The sequence below is a fragment of the Lampetra fluviatilis genome, chromosome 6, assembly GCF_964198595.1.
Source record: "Lampetra fluviatilis chromosome 6, kcLamFluv1.1, whole genome shotgun sequence".
NCBI lineage: Eukaryota > Metazoa > Chordata > Hyperoartia > Petromyzontiformes > Petromyzontidae > Lampetra > Lampetra fluviatilis.
Genome location: NC_136280.1, coordinates 12,365,714 through 12,382,808, shown reverse-complemented (window position 1 = coordinate 12,382,808; position 17,095 = coordinate 12,365,714). Strand labels below are relative to the sequence as shown.

The 17,095-nt window shown below is 48.2% G+C and overlaps 1 protein-coding gene across 1 annotated transcript; it reads right to left on the bottom strand.

Annotated features, from left to right (window-relative positions):
- Positions 1 to 1,177: 1,177 nt before the first annotated feature.
- Positions 1,178 to 10,841, bottom strand: LOC144933146 (frizzled-9-like). The gene is made up of 2 exons (XM_078857736.1): positions 8,840 to 10,841; positions 1,178 to 8,172 (listed from the first exon to the last, which is right to left on the bottom strand). Exons 1-2 carry the CDS (start codon positions 10,223 to 10,225, stop codon positions 7,564 to 7,566), a joined length of 1,995 nt encoding a protein of 664 aa, XP_078713862.1. The 5' UTR covers positions 10,226 to 10,841; the 3' UTR covers positions 1,178 to 7,563.
- Between the last annotated feature and the right edge of the window lie 6,254 nt (positions 10,842 to 17,095).

Genomic DNA, 17,095 nt, shown 5'->3' with positions numbered 1-17,095 from the left:
TCTCAACCATCTTGACTTAGAATCAAACCCAGGTATATGTGGGTGTTGAGTGTAGTCACAGAGCATCAGAGTCAGTGCCCTACTGGATGACACGAGTTTAACTCCTCCTGCACAACACCGTCCAGGATACATTAATTTGTGCCAAACCTGGTGGCTCTAAACATACAATATTTTTTGGGGGACCACCTACTCAACGATTTTCAAACAACGTGCAAATGTGTGTGCAAATGGCACACATCATATGTGCGTATGAAAAAACCACCAGAATTTCCTGAAGAAGGACAATGTGGTCCTCTCGTCATAGATCGCCATCAAAATACATTTGAGTCGAATGTGAAATTTCAATGGATAAACTCCTCGCGAGAAATGCGTTGAGAATAAAGACACAGTATAATGATATGACAGAATATATGTGGGCAACAGAGGCATAGTGAGAAAAGATGCAGAAAGGAGATATAAATGTATAGACGAAACCTGCTGACACTATACATAAATGCCAGTGAGATGCGAGAGATGCAAACGGGAGATGCACACAGATGAGAGAAGAGCAATGCGGAGAGCATGGATATACGTAGTGAGATACATTTATCAAAATGGAGATGTAGTGGTCGAAGACGATGAGATCACACGAAAATAGAAGATGTTACTCAGCAAATGCAAGTATGTGTTGCTCAACCGTTTTTTCTTTTCTTCTCTCCCAAAAAATACCAGGCCATTGAGCTTCTGCTGACTCTACTGACACCTTGCACCCACCACTGCAATAACGCCACCATTCATCACAGTCCGTGAGGTAACCCGCGGCTGCCTGTCTCTCTAATCGTCATATAAACAGGTGTAGACGTGCATTCGCAGCGCTGGTTTGGACTGTGAACTCGCGAGATACGCAAAATATGCGTAAAACTAAACACAGCGTGGCGTGACTTCAAAGCGCTGTATTGGAATGCTGTTTTACCAAGTGGTGGGGCACCAATTGCGTTTAAAACAAAACCACGGTTCTACATGGCTTAGCAGCGCTGCTTTTTGAGCAAAAAAATAAGCAAATGAGGTACAGATCTAAACATAGCGCGACCGTCGATGTTTCAAACAGCACTGGATCGGAACGATGTTAAGGCGCTTCAAAACAGTTTACTTTGAAAATATGATTTTATTATAAATATAGCAATTTATCCAACAAGGCATTTGAAGCAATGTACAATACAGTATTTTAATACCAACATAAAACATTTTTAGTTTTTAAAGGAGGAAAAAACGTGTTAAATGAGCTATTATTATACATGGCCCTATAATAACACCAGCTTACGGAGAGAACTCGGGACTGAGTCAGCTCAACCACGAGTACTTTATGCACTTTCTAAGCTAGAGCGGTTAAACAAAAACAAACCCCACCAGCAACAAATGTGGGGATAATATATCCATATTTCCCAAAAGGGGGAAAATATTCACAATAGATGAAGGGCCATTGCGCGAAATGTCACTTATTATATGTTGTTAAATGTTGTTTCCTCTTCGGTGCAGTGTGATTGACGGCTGCGTTGGAGTTTGTATTGTTTGTTGATTCGTGCACAGTTGCCGAAGCGATAACACCATTTGTTGTTTAATATTTTAAAAAGAATGTACACACTTGTTATTAGTAAATGGAACAAGCTCGGCATTGGCTACTAACCTGCCACGTGTTCACTGCAAGGCAGCACTGTTGCAGGACCTTAATGTCCTCAATAAATACGAGTGGCTCAAAACAAAGCCCATGGCATCACGTGACCGTAGGGCTATCTATTCTATAGGCATCGTCCTCAATTTGCCAGTTTCTCCAGGCAAAAAATGCCCGTGAGCGCACAGGCTACCTTTTACAGACCAGCCATCATCGAATGATGCACTTGAGCAAAATTTCCAAGTAAAATTAAAACATGTGAGAACTGAATGAAAAGCATATGCGTTTCATCTGTGTGAGCAGAATGCGTTTAATATACAAAGGCTGTGTGTTTGAACTGTGATCTGAATGCGGCTCACATTTGCCGCTTCTGCTGAATGAAAATCGTATATATCAGCTCACCTTTAATTAATGTGGACGCGCACACTGTCAAGCAGCGGACAGACCAAGCTTGCGACCACATGTTTCTGAGACCAAAGAGTTTTGGGGCATCAACGTTTTTCAGTCTCACGCGATATGCGCAAGTGATACCACTGACTGTAATGTGACGTCAATGTGCAATCTACTTATTCAGCAGCCCATTCTGCAATCTTCATCTGAACCTTAAAAACAAAAATACTATCCCTGTTTTGATGAAATCAACATACTTTGGCCATTTCTTGGCGTAACACAAAATAGATCTCTTTATCGATATTTGTAGCTCTTTAAGGACAATCCCCCCCCCCCCACACAACATTTGTACACTAAGTTAAAGTTAGTGTTGAGATGAGCGTAATGTATGAGAACATCAAAAGCAGCTACCAGCATTTGCCTTTTGTGTGTGTGTGCCCTTCGATGTCCTGGATACAAAGTAATTTAATGTGCACCCATATCTTCATGTATCCACTCTCATAGAGGAAAACGCAACATAACCGTGTATTGTAAAAATATTGCATGTCAATTGCTTACGAAATTTCCACAGGAACAAACGATCGTTACTGGAAGGCCTTGCTGAATTACACGAAATTCAAATGATGTGTTATCGTGCAATGCAATCCCTTTTTACGGAGTTTTAGCTTTTTTGCAAATATACTTAAATACCATGTGTGTACTGAAAATAGTAATGGATGTCAATAGCCCTTTTCAAACAAAATAAGAGGTAACATTTCAGCCCTGCAATGTCATGCCCACGCCACTGTTAGTGGAAGCTCCTCAATTAGAGAGCCCCTCTAGATCGTATTTGGCCTACTCTTCCACGCTGCCTAGACGTCATTGGAAGCAGTGCGAGAGCCCACACATCAACTCAATACACATGACCTGCCATCGACTAACTGTGGTGTAATCATGTATTCTGCTGGGTGGACAGAGGCAAGGGGCGGATTAAAGAAACTTGACCATTGTTTCAACAAAGGTATTTTCCCTGCAAGATATCATATGACCGAATGGAAAATGTTTTTAAATTTAATGCCATAGTAATGTCACTGTTTCATATCAAAACAAGCATATGCGCCGTCAATTACATTTCTGAATATCTTAGATCATGTGGCACTATTTTTTTTTGAACAAATGACAAGGCTACAACAGCGTACTATAATAACAGTGCTCCAGTTGTAGACTTTCTCCACTCTGTGTCTTAAGTGGTGCCGACTGCAGCAATCCTGATCATATAATTGCATGTTTTCAAAGCGTACATCAAACATCAAAGCATCGTGTCCCCAATCTCAACGTATAGAAGAACACGGTATATTTGGTCAAACCACGAGGGTTACAAATTTCAGTTATAAAACCTAAAAAAATGGGCCGAATGTGCGCACACCCTGTCGTAAGTGGTGTTGAGTGACTTAATAAGTGGGAGCATTAAAATGTTGCCTGCGGAGACGATACTCGTCGTCGTCTGTGGTATGTGGTGCCGCACCACTTAGTACCTTTGACGTGGCATGTCACAATCGTCAACGAACTGAGGCCACAATCTGACATGCAAATAGAGAGTGAGAAACTGAACAAGTCTCGATGTACGGCCAACAGTTTGTCTGCGGCGAATTTTTTTGGAGCCTCAGCAATATGAGATGAATGGATGCTTTTTGCTGGCGTAAGTTTCAAGCTGTACATTCGAAGTGGGCTACATTTTTTGACAACCGTGACTTGCTATGCGCCAAAGGTGCAGGGTGTGCCACCAGTCTGGACTACGAAGGTGACTTTAAAAAAAAAATCTCATATGAAATAAAACATGCGAAATAAGGATGTGATACCAGTAATTTGTTTAAAAATATAATTTAAAAAGTTTTTTTTTTTTTAAACAAGAGTACTCACTCTGTAGCAAAAGGCAGTAATAATTGTTTGAAACTGATGACTTTCCGGCTTGCACCGATTCTTCTGTTACAGATCGGTTTTTGATTTCACATATGGATCAGAAACATGGTCATTAATAACAAGAGATCAGGATCAAGATACAAATGTCACCACGTCCAGGGCTGTTTATGCTAGCAACAAAAATGCAATGAAACCTCAATAGTTTTGATGATGACGACGACGATGATGATAATGATTCATTACCATGAGCACACATTCTACTGCCAATAAGCCGTGAGTCAAACTGAAAGACTCACAGCATTTCAACAACAGCAGATGTCATTTGCTGTAACAGGAGTTGAGTCAAGGAAACAATTTCTAAAGGCATCCGCTGCTGTGAGTGCAGGAGAGAACGGTGACTGTCGACAGACGCGCAAAATGCACACCGGCACATACAGGACATGACTTGCGCACCACCCACGCCTTCTGTAATGTCTGTGGAAAAACCACCTGTGATCTCGTCATAGCTTTAACCAGTTGCAGTTAGCGTGTGGGGGGGTTTTAAAATGAGAGATGAGTAAGATGTAAAAAGAGCTGATTGTTGACTCTGTGGTCTTCACGTGCCGAGCGTTAAAAGCAAGAGAGGAAGCCAAGGCAGAGGAGCTGCCTCATCCACGCACATCTCAGTGCCACGTTTGCAGTCAATTGAGATTAAATTCTCCAACTTCTGTGACATGAATCGCGAGGAGAAATTTCCTGCGAATAATTGGTAGGAGAAAAACAAAATGGCAAATTAACACGATTTTCTGTCAGTTTTGTCAATTTTCATCCGTTAATTCGACAGAAAATCAGTTCATGCTAACACCTGAATCGGCTCCTATACCCTGAACACGTTGCCTGCTTAATCACTGTACTGTACTTGCACACATGATTGGCAAATTCAAACTCGGATAGCTGGAGTGGTTACTGCCGTGTTAGATCTCACAGATGATCAGCGTCTCACGCATCACCTCTATCCAGCGACAGAGAACGTGAATGTGAAATTAATCAGTCACAACCTGTAGAGCCACTCACAAAGGGGAGGACGTTGATCACTAAATTGCGGTGACGTGTCTTCCAATTCAAAGTGGAGTACTCACACATCTGTTATTGACATCTGGCCAGCGTTGAAGAGTAGGCTACCCCAGAGGAGCTGACAAGAGCTCCCTCTCGTGTGGCACCTTCCATAAGCAGTGGTGTGCATAAGAAATTGCAAGCCTGCACCTTAATCTATTTTACACTGCCATTGTTTTGTTACGATCCGATTTGGCAGTGAGAAGTCGTGTTATAAATTATCCTTTTAACATCACAGTACTCCAGAGGACATTAGCAATCCCATTGGTGTGCAGCTGTGTTGGAGCTGCCCGCCTTTCAACATCAAGAGACAAAAGGTCTTTGGGTTCACAACACCTTGATCATCATCACCACCCTGAATCGCTGCCCACCATGGGCCGTGTACACTTGTACACGAACTGAGTTGCACGATCTCCATCAAATAACACATCGTTTACATACCAAACAGTTATGCATAAAAAGGCACGATGATGCTTGGCAAGATGTACGCGTACGGCCCCCTTGTCAATCCACTGCTTCGCGAGGGCCTTCGCAAGCCATGAGGCAGATTTGACAGAACGTTACCACTCTCGTCAGTGTGGGTTAGAGAAGTCGGGGAGCATAGACGTGGTAGTACAGTACAGTATAGAGGACTGCACAACCCTCTGCTGCCCACCACAGCCTATGACACCTGTTTTTGCATGTTCGTCCACCCAAACACTATCCAGGCTAAACTCTGAAGAGTTTGGGCACCATTTCTGGTGATTAGGTCATAGGCGCACGGTAATATGTATTTAAGTTATATATTTCGTTTTTAGCCTGCATATATTAGTGGATGGGTTATTCACTTTTACTTGTTAGAATATTAGTTTGTCTGACCTTGATGCACGTTCAGAGCATTCGTCTAATATTAAATTGCTTCCTTATACGAGTGTTAGTTGCTAATGCGCTCATTTCCAGTGAGGCATTCTGAGTGGTAGGTGGCCAAACGAGAAAAACATAATTAGCTTGTTTTATCCTTTACGACAAAGTTCGGCTGTGGTTTGCAAAGAATGGCCACGTTGGGTTATTTGCAATGACTCGGCGCATTTAAACGGCATTGGTGATGTTTGTATGGTCTCGTAACCATCCCGCAAAGCAAGATTTCCGATTCACCCATTGCCGCAATTATGTTGCTACAGCAAATCTCAGCGCACGCACCTCCATTTAGCACGGTTGGCTACACACGGTGCGAACGAAGTTCAAAAAACATACGAAAGTTTAAGGCTAATACCACATCGCTGCCTTGTATTATGGCGCACTTCATGACAATTGTTAAGAAAACACTGTGTCTGTAAAAAACGTCGTCCGCAATTCTAAACGTGTAACCTCTTTTGCGAATGTAATAGGTTTGTCCAACCCACTCATCGTAAGAAAGTGTAAAAACTTACGAAAAAAAGTCTCTTAAATCTTGTCCAAACTGTTTGGACAAAAGCAATACAAAATGTCTGGTCTCGAAAAGGCACAATCTGGAATCTATAATTTACCTCCACGTTCCTGATGATAAATTGTACCTTTAAGCCTCGAGGTCAAGTCGAAACTGTAAATATGGTACACATTTTAAATGCCCCTGCAAGATACACTGTGTGTAGTTTCCAAAACAGGAGATTATTTACTCATTCACTAAATGTCTACCAGATTCTGGAGTTCAGTACAAACCAGATGTGTCTGTTACCTTCGGGTTGTGGTATTGCATTACTTTTAAATACACGCATGAATACAATTTAGGCTGTGTTTTTTTTTTGTAAAAGGCTCAGAATATTATACAGACGCACTATATAAATGTTGTACAGGCAAAACATTTTGATAATTGTATTGCCTGTACCACATTTGTAATCGGATGTTTAAGCTACACATGGGCTCGCACTTTTAATAATATTTTCCAATATAACGATCTCTAAATAAATTCTATGACTCTGTATCGTTAGTACTTACATTTGGGGGGCATCACAATACGCCACGTGTTAATTTGTTGTGTCGTTCCGCCCCCACCCCCCACACATTTATCATTCTGGATACCTTAAAAAAACATAATCGTAACACATAACACTTGTTTGTATAAATTTGTAAAAAAATGACGTGGCATTCGGTAGATACACCATTTAGAGCCCTGTTTTCATCGAGACGCCTGTGCTGGTGCTTAAGAGAAGAGCCCAACCGAGGGGGGCATCTTGAGCACGTGACATTTCCAAGACAATCGGACCAAAGGAAAACAAAATCTCAATTTGCACAATCAATATGCACAATTGTGCGTTATTTTTTGCACCCATCGCACGCAGTGCACGGCTGCAAATTGCTGCATCAGTCTTCCAGAAATACATGCACACACGCTTGTCACTTCAAAGCGTTTGCACGTATCAGCTGCACGTACGGTCCGCTGGTAGGTTTATATGCCCTGTAGTGTAGTGGTTTCAGTGTCAATTTTACATGCAGTAGGGCACACGCATATATATATATATTTATGTATATTGTATAGCAATCTACAGAAGTGGCAGACACAAGACGCCACGAGCTTGTTAGACAAATGCTGGCTGTTCGGCTATGGTCTCTGGGTGGCCGGGAGGCACATGTACGGCAAGCGAGGGAGACTTGTAATGCACTCCCCCCTTGCGCCCGGTCTGCCGAGACAACTTTTTGTTCCAGAGCATCTGCCACGACTGCAGCGTCTTAGAGCTCCAGATCCACATGCCGCTGGTGATGCCCACCACCAGTGACATGAACACCTTGAGCAGGTACACCTCGATGGAGGGGATGGACTGGACGGCCGTGCAGTCGGGCGTCTGGTTGCCCTGCGCAGCCCTGCACTTGGAGGCCACTGCAAGGGTCCTCCAGCTATCAGCGTTGTACCATTCGTAGAAGTAGCAGGCGATGACGCAGGTGGCCGGCACGGAATAGAGCACGGAGAAGACGCCGATCTTCACCATGAGTTTCTCGAGTTTCTCCGTGTCCGTGCCGCCCGTGCGCATCACGCGGCGGATGTCGAAGAGTGCGACGAGCCCGGCCAGGATGAACGACGTGCCCAGGATGAGGTAGCAGGTGAGAGGGACGATCACGAACCCCGCCAGCGCGTTGGGGCTCATGAGTCCGCCCACGTAGCACAGGCCCGTGAGCTCCTCGCCTGCAACCTTGATGCGGACACGGTGGCAACATGGGTTTGGTGTTAGACATGTCGACGAGTTGTAGACACGTATCACCAGACACGTGTGTGTGTGTGTGGTAAAGATGAGAGCACAGCAGATGAGTGAGGTCTCTACTCTAAAGATTTTAGGCATGGATGGGAAGTTAAAGTGACATTCTGAAACTAAAACGTTGTACATGATCTTCAAGCTTCTATAAATGTCACACAAATAAACTGTCATTAATACCTATTTTAACTCCATTATAAAGTGACAACCCTATAACCAGATGACAGCCCAGTGAGAACGAATATCTTGTTCAAGGAAGAGCTGGGACACACAAAAAAAGACTGTAAACGTATTAATATACAGTATATATACGTAGAGTGCAAGCCCAAGTAATTAATATCATCAGATAGATAATGCACACGACCGCAATGGGCAAAACATGGACTGTAGTTGGATTTGATACTTCATAGACCAATCATCAAATATATAAAGAATGACCTTATTTTTCACCATTGATCTTGACACCCAGTATACGACAGCATAAAACATTTGACAAGAAGCAAACTGCCATGACAGGGGAGGGACACATAACATCAGCAAATCCCACGAAACATCACGCAGGATAAACCTTCACTAACACCAGAAGATGGAATTAAGGAGAGCGGACCTTGCGTAGGCCCAGGATCACGATGGTCTGCACGGCTGGAAGCGCCCAGGCGGCCAGGTGGAAGTAGCTGCTCTTGGCCTCGATCGCCTCGTGCCCCCACTTGATGCCGGCAGCCAGGAACCACGTGAAAGTGAGCACGACCCACCAGACGGACGCAGCCATGCCAAAGTAGTAGAGCAGCAAGAAGACCAGGGTGCAGCCGGTGCTCTCGAGGCCCGCCTGGATGATGTACGCACTGCCGCTGTCTTGGTCGCACGCGATGCTGGACGCGCCGGCGAACAGGCGCACGAGGAATGCCACCGAGTGCAGGCAGTAGCACATGGAGAGGAAGATGATGGGCCTCTCCGGGTACTGGAAGCGCGACGAGTCGATGGCGAAGGTGAGCACGGTGAAGGCGCTGGAGGCGAAGCAAAGCGCGGACCACACGGCGAGCCACACCGACGCGAACCGCTTGTCGGCGCCGCTCCAGTACACGTCCATGTCGGGCCCGCAGCGCGGCGCGCACGACTCGCTGCGCTCCACGTAGTGGAACTTGCTGGGGTTCTCGCACGACGTCGGGGACCCGCTTCTGGGGGGAGGCGGGTGAGGCTGGACGCCCTTGCTGTCGTCGCCGCGACCCACGTTGATGGTGGGCTTGTACGAAGACGGCACGGACGCCCTGCCGCCGGGTGGCTGCGCGCCCTGGTTCGGAGACCCCGTGTGCTGCGGGTGGCTGCTGCCGCCGCCGCCGTGGAGCGGAGGTGCCAGCGGCGCCAGTGGGAGTCGGTCATGAGGTTCACCTCCACCTGCCGCACCGGTTCCTCCACCTCCTCCTCCACCTCCTTCATCGTCATCCGCCGCCGGCGCCTCCATGCACAAGGCGCTGGGGTCGTGGCGCGTTGGCAAGCGGGCGCAGTCGAGCGCGTCGGGCCAACCGAAGCCGAACTGCTCGAGCACGGGCGCGCATCGCTGGCGCACGGCGCGGCACATGGGCCGGCACGCCGGGATGGGCTGCGACACCTGCTCGCTGCACATGGGCGCGTACACGGAGCACAGGAAGAAGCGCAGGTGCACGTGGCAGCCGTATTCGACGAGCGGCGCGAACTCGTGCAGCTTGATGGCGGCCTCCTGCTGCTCCTCGTGTCCCAGCGAGTTGGGCAGCCGCGTGGTGTTGTAGCCGATGCCCAGGCACATGGGGATCACGATTGGCTGACACCTGCCCTGTTGGAACTGCTGCTGCTGCTGTTGCTGCAGGTGTTGGTGCTGTGGTTGTTGTTGCTGCTGCTCTTGCTCTCGGCCCAAAGAGGTCCGCTCGGTGTCGGACAACGCCGCGTTGAGTCGCGCGCAGTGGATGAGGAGCAGGGCCAGAGGCACGGGCGCCCAGGAGCCACCGAGGGAGCGCAGCATTTTCCGTGCCGCGTGTCGTCGTCCTCCTCTCTGGGCGTGAACGCGCGCGCACCTCTCTCAACTGGGGTCGCCTCGTGTACCCCGCGTGCGCGCGCGTGTGCGGCAGTGTCTGACCAACGCTCTCAACTAGTTAGCGTTCAGCACTGAGTATACAAAAGTGCGCGCAGGCAGTGCGTAAAAGTTAGCGCGCATGATGGGTTTGAGTGCGCGTCTCCCTCCCCCTCCTCCAAGCCCACGGGGCTGTCCCCACCCTGCTTTTCTGCCTCCCCCTCCTCCCTCCAGCAACAATAAATAGTGCTTCTTCTGTGGCCACAACGTTCGCGGTGGAAGCGGCGGCCGCTTTAAAAGGTCGGGCTGCATTCACACCCGACGAATGGCGCGCGGGCTTCTCGGTCGCTAATAGCCGGCGATCAATGCGCGCACAAAGCCGCCTCGGCGTGACCAATTTCGATTTCAGTCCCTTTTTCTATTCCCTCTCGCAGCCCCCCAGCCCAGTGCAGTTCTCCTCCCCGTGCTCCGCCTGCACCACCACCACAACGACCCTCCCCACTCCCCTGGGCGCACACCGAGCCAGCGAACCAACCCCCGTCATCACCATCACCCAACCCAACACCACTCCCACCCACCCTCGCTCGCTTCCATCCTTCCTTGTCTTCTCTTTTGCTGATACTTTACGCTCTTCTGAAAATGCCCCACCCACCCCAAACCCCCTCCACCACCCCACCCCCTCCACCACCAAAAACGTCTCCGCCTCGACCCCCATCGCCCTCGTCACCTCCTCCCCCCATCGCGGAAAAAGAAAAACACGCGATAAGTTTTACAACGCGGCGTAGGTGTGCGTGTGCATGCGATTTCCAACCGCTCCATCATCGTTCCTCTCCGCGCGAACGTGGAACATGCGATGTGACAACTCGCGCGTGGCCACCGCCTAGGTAGACTCGGCCGTGACATGGGGTGAATCCTGCCTGGTAAAACGGTGTGCGAACGACAGCAACTGTGCGGATCTACAAAGACAACATGCGGGGAGAGCGTTGCGCGCGCGAGCGTGGAGGTTGTTGGCTTCGGATCAACGCAGCCTTTTTCAACGTGGGTGCTCGCTAACAGTAACGGAACTTGCCTCTGCGCGTGAGTGCGTGGGAGTTAGAGCGCACGCGTGCGCGGAGCGGTGACCCACGAACCCGGCAACCCGAATTCGTTTCCATCGCACGGCCAACACCGGGGACGATTATCTGAAGCGGCCATGGACTTATCCCCGAGGTCGACTCAGCCTCAAATGAGTACCTGGCGCGGCGTTTTAACGTCGCCTTTAGGGAGACAAATGAGGCCGGGCGTGGTGCTGGCCACCCACCCCCTCGTGCGTCGTGGCGGTATTCGTAGGGTGCTCGCTGACAGCACTTGCCCCAACAGTCTGTTAAGCCTTTACGGGGGATCTTTGTATTTGTGTGCAGACTGGCCCGAGAGGCGATCTCCACGGGGTATGTCTTTTGGAAGGGGGGGGGGTGTCGTCTAGTGATCTAAAGGAGCGCACAATGAGCCTTTATGCGCTTATAAAGGCGGCGAGCAGTCACTGTTCCACCCAGCTCTGGCTGTTTAACAGAATACTTTACTTTTCATCCTTATTATTTTAAGTTTTTGTTACTTTTTTCGATAACTCTTCAATAGTTCGTTGTGGCCGTCAGTTGTTCCGCTTCATTCATAAGGCCACTTTTACAGAATGCACGTGCTCCATACGTTGATCCACCATTTGGTCAATCGCATGGATGGCATTCGTCGCGTATGTTTTGTATAAATATCATGGAACTGCGGCAGATGCAGATGCGCCCTTCTCACAATATTTACACAAGTTTGTTTATGCAATAACTTTGCGCGCGTGTGCGCGTAATTACCGCCGACGCGGATTTGTAATTTATCGATTAATAGTCGAGCAAACGTTGACCACACGTCACGCGGAATAACTTCCAAACACCGTGTATTTACAAAACCACTGTACGTGTTTAGATTTGCATCCCCGAAAGCGATACGCATTTTTTTCTTCCGACCATTGTATGGAAGAACAATACGGTGTCCATGTACAGCAGTGTACAGACCTTGCCTGGTGTGAGTTCTCAGCTGCCCGTGTCTATTGACACTGGGATTACCTAAAGGTCCATTGTGCTGCTGCTGTTGCCATTTGGGCTCCCATCGGCTACTCTGGGCTGGCTTTTGATGAGCGTTTTTTGGCATTTACGTGCATTGTACGGGCGTTAAAAAGCAGCCCGTTCTCGTGCCCCCATGTCGTCATACAACCCCATAGCTGCACCTTCCCACAGTATTGTCATGAACATGCTGAATTCTAGCCTTTAATTGTGTGACGCACATTCATCTTAGGCGCGCTGGCCAGATGCCAGAAGAGACGAAGCAGTGTAAGCTTCCAGTTTATGACTACACCAATGTTGTGGTAGTTACTAGTAATAGGCAGCGGGGAATTTCTATTGTTGTTATTCGTTTCAAAGTCTGAGCAATGGAACATAAACGATAGTCGGCTGTATCATGGCTATAATAATGGTGGTATCCGTGTCCTTTTCGTAGCCTATTGTTCGACGATGTCTTTTCTGTACGCATTTAACCGGCATCGCCCATGGTCCATCCACTGCTGGATAAAGCCTCCCCCATGCCGTTTGCCATTCCTCATGGCCATGCGATGCTACGATCCAGATCACTTCTGAACATTCACTTAATCACGCGGTTGCTCCATCTCCACGGGATGCATATCTTCTCGTTGGCTTCCACTCCGTCACCACTCTCATCCTTTGTCATCCATGCTACACCTGGCGATATGCACTATACGTCGAATTAAAAATAAAACGCACAATGGTATGGAAGGACGACAAACTGAACGCAAAAAGCCGTTCTAAAGAAATTCGCTTTAAATCTAGATTTAAAAGTGCATCGCTCCGGTGGCTTTTTAAATCGGAAGGAAAGGCGTTGCAGACGGCCGCAGAAATGCAATTTGAAAGTGCACACTGCAATGACCGTCTTTGTCTGACGGTGAGCCAAAAGCCGCACTATGGGGACCCCGAGACCCGAGTTCGAATACGGGACATTTGAACTGGTCCTGGACTGCTCCTCTCCCCACCTCACCAACCCGCATTGACGAGCATTGGTGACGCGCGGTCAAGCAACCCTCACGACCGACACGGTGTGTGGGCAGGGGGGGGGCGGGGGGACCTTCATCCAGCAGTGGATTGACAAAGGGCCGTAAATGATACTGACATGCAAACACGTCGTGCCGTTCATGGGGGTTCCTTTACCATACATCAGTGGATACATCTCTCGTCAAGGAGCACACTCCATCGTGTGAGCTCTGCTCATCCTCACAGCGGCTTTTGGCTCACCATCGATTTCTATAGATGTGCTTTTGTGTTTAGTTTGTTGCCCCCCCCCCGCACCTCCGATGAGCACGCTTGGGGACGTACGGTGCGAAAGAAGTTCAACATACAGAAATCTTGTCAGATGGTAAAAAACATAATGCATTCAAAAATAGGGAACATTTTATAATACTTTACAAACATTATTTCGTGCCTATATACAACATTTGCCAAAACTGTCCCTACTGAGTCTCAAGGTTTTGTCAGGGAGGGGTGCGTTGTTTGTTCAATTCCAATTTTGAGCATTCCCACAAGAGATCCCACCACCTTTACGCACAGACAGATTCAAGAATCCACCACTGTCATGCCATCTCCTCGCCGCCTCGCAATGATAATGCACTTCACAAAACAGTCGTCGTGTTTCACTGCTGAGTCTCTCGAGCGCATTCCACGCGGAATCGTCGCAATGGTGATGGTGCACGTTATCAGGAAGTCACGACTATTTGTATCCAAGCAGAGAAGACGTTTTCATTCAATAACAAACTTTTCTTTGGTTTCAGTTCATGAAACATTTGGGGGGTGAGTGGGGTGCCACTTCTTAAGTCGTGTATGGTTACGAGTTAGACGATTAGGGTTAGCTTGAATATACGCTCCAAGCCTGGGGTGTTTCATTCAGACCCTGTCTTCCCGACAGACCTGTTCTTCACCTGAGGACGGGTGCTTGCGTTGTGGCCGAAACGTCGTGAGAATTATTTTATTATGTTTTATTTTTATTATTTTATTATTTCCCTTCTACGTGACTTCACCGAAAGAACCAAGAAGATTAGGGTTAGTGGTAATAGTTTAGGTGTTAGGGTTAAGGAGTTAGCGTTTTGGGGTTATGGGCAGGGTTAGGGTTTGTGGTTAAGGCGGTAGGGTTTAAGGTTAGGGTGTGTAGGTGATAAGTTCAGCAGTAGCTAAGACTGCTGCTACGACTGCCTTTCCTGCTGCACATCCTCCACGGCACAGCCTTCTCCTCCTCAGCCTCACTATTCGTATTATTCCTATTGATGCACACGAGTGGCGGCTTGCTTCGGGGCACGAGATCGCCCGTGCGTCTCACTGCCTCGCGCACACGGTGCTGTTGCGTTTGCGGGACCCCAGATGGGGCGAGGTGTTAGCGGTGCCATGCGGAGCGTTATTGGCGACGAACAACAAACGGGGCCCCCATGCCACCCACCCCCCTCTCATCAGTTTCGCCTCTGTGCACTCCAACCTTGCCCGCTCTCTCTCTCTCTCTTACTCTCCCCTCCCTTCCTCCCTGCCCGCTTGCCGCTTCCCAGCCCGGGTTCACTGAAGCCAGCGGGGAGCCGGCACTCACGCACAGCAGCACCTCTCAACGGATGGCTGCTCCTTTTGGAAAGACACATAGAGCCACGGAAGCAGAGAGAAGAGGGGGGGGGGCGGTGGAGAACAATCTCGCTCAACTCCAAAAAACACACACGCTCTCTCTCTACCTACCATCAATCTCTGCACGATGAGAGGTCACTGTTTTTATTTTGCTGCTCCTACATTCCACAGCAGTCTCGCGTGTGATTGCCATAGGTCTGTAGGAGACACGACTTTTGATTAAACCGATCATTTATTTTCATAAAATGTAACTGTTCTATAGGGTATGTTTTCTTCTTCTTTGCTTATGCATCCAAAGTAGGGTTGGCACGTTTAATGTACACATGTATGTGTGTGTCTCGCTAACAGCACTTGCCCCTACAGTCTGTTAAGGCTATACGGGGGATTTTTGTCTGAGCGGCGACTCTGTCAGTGTTAGTGTTCGACTAAACTCTAGAAGTTCGGTGAAAACTACACACCCCACGTGTCAGACGGGTTGCCCTCTAGCATGCAAGATGTGTGCTCACGGGCACTTATTCTGCTTTACACTGTAGCGCACACTTTTCCACGAAGAACTTTAATTGATCTTCAGAGCCACCCTGCCAGCAGGACGCCTATATATGAAGTTTGCACATAATCACCAACGCGTAGGTGTTGCAGAAAGTTATCGGCATCATCGGTATCCGTGCACGACCGCTCAAGCCCGTGTATTTTTTTTCTACATGCCGGCATTTTGCACAAGGAAGAAGGCGTTCCGCGAAACTTGAGCATGATTGCGAGTGCTGTTGGTTCGTCCCCAGGCCACTCGTGAAGCTTGTATCTCTGCGCGAGACGACTCCACAACCTGAAAAACATTTGCACCCCCCCCCTCTCTAAAACCTTCCTCACTTTGTATTCAGGCTATGGCCTCGTATTCGTGTGGCGCTTCCTCCGTGGAAATTGTGATAAATGCGCTCGGTGGGGGGCTCTGACACTTGAAATGCAGTCCCCTAGTGGGAATTGTGATGGAGCATATGAGAATGCTCAAGCTGGCCTTTAGCCACATTTATCCCACGCGCTAAAAAGAGAGCCTCGCACACACGCACACGCATAAACACACACACACGAGAACTTGCACAAAGCGTACAAAACACGTATATGTGCACACACACACGCGCGTACATTGATGCACATAGCAGAGATCTCCCTGCGGCCATTTCCACTCTGCTGAGGAGTCCTAATAACGATAAAGCTGGTACGCAGTTACTTTGTTGTCTTTCTGGCTGTCCAAATTTAAAATGTTAGTCTTTGTTCTTTTTATCTGTTCGGGCCAATCGCAGGGGTTGTGTGGGGGAAATCTGGGCAAAATGGCGATGTCATCTCAACATGCACATCATGCTGAGATTCCTGTTATGTTTCGCTCGGCTTTTTTTTTTGGGGGGGGGGGGAGTTTTGGGTGTACAGCTTTATATCCTGTTGCAGGAAAATGCTGCTAGGGAGCACCTATTCATGCCAGCGCGGCGTACGAGGGGGTTGGTGTGGCCAATGCCCTACGCCTGGCCTCCTTTGTTTCCCCCAGTACTGATATAATTTTCCATCGCATCAGGTATTCATTGAAGGCGCGAGTTAACCCAGGAGAGGCCCAGACCCAGGTTGAAATATCCGCCACTGACACAAACGCACACAGCCGACACAGAAGCCACGCAGAGAGGCACAGGAGAGACCACACAACAAAAGCTCGTGGTTGAAGCACAGCCCCAGGCAAAAAGGACAATAGTCGGCTCCACAAACAGAGTCGGGGTGTCTTCTTGTTGGCGTTTGTTTACAATATTTACATTGTAAATAAACACTTGTTGTAAAAAAAAAGAACCCGTTCTCGCATTTGTTAAACTCGGGTGGCTCACAGCGTGCTGCATCTGTTCCCAGTTCTTTCAGAATACTTGAGCAACTTTTGTGTGTGTGTGTGCACACGTGTCAGTGAGTGGCCTCCACATTGGAGCCTACCCTCGGTGCAGTGCAATGACAGTGCAGCGATTAAACAGCCAGTGATGTGCACGTGCAGGTTTAATGGAACCGATTAAAGAGGGATCTGAGGTTTTAATGGGTTTTGTTGTTGTTTTACCACTACTATTGTGAGGGCCATGTGAAGAACGCGCTTCTTCGGAGGGCATTTATG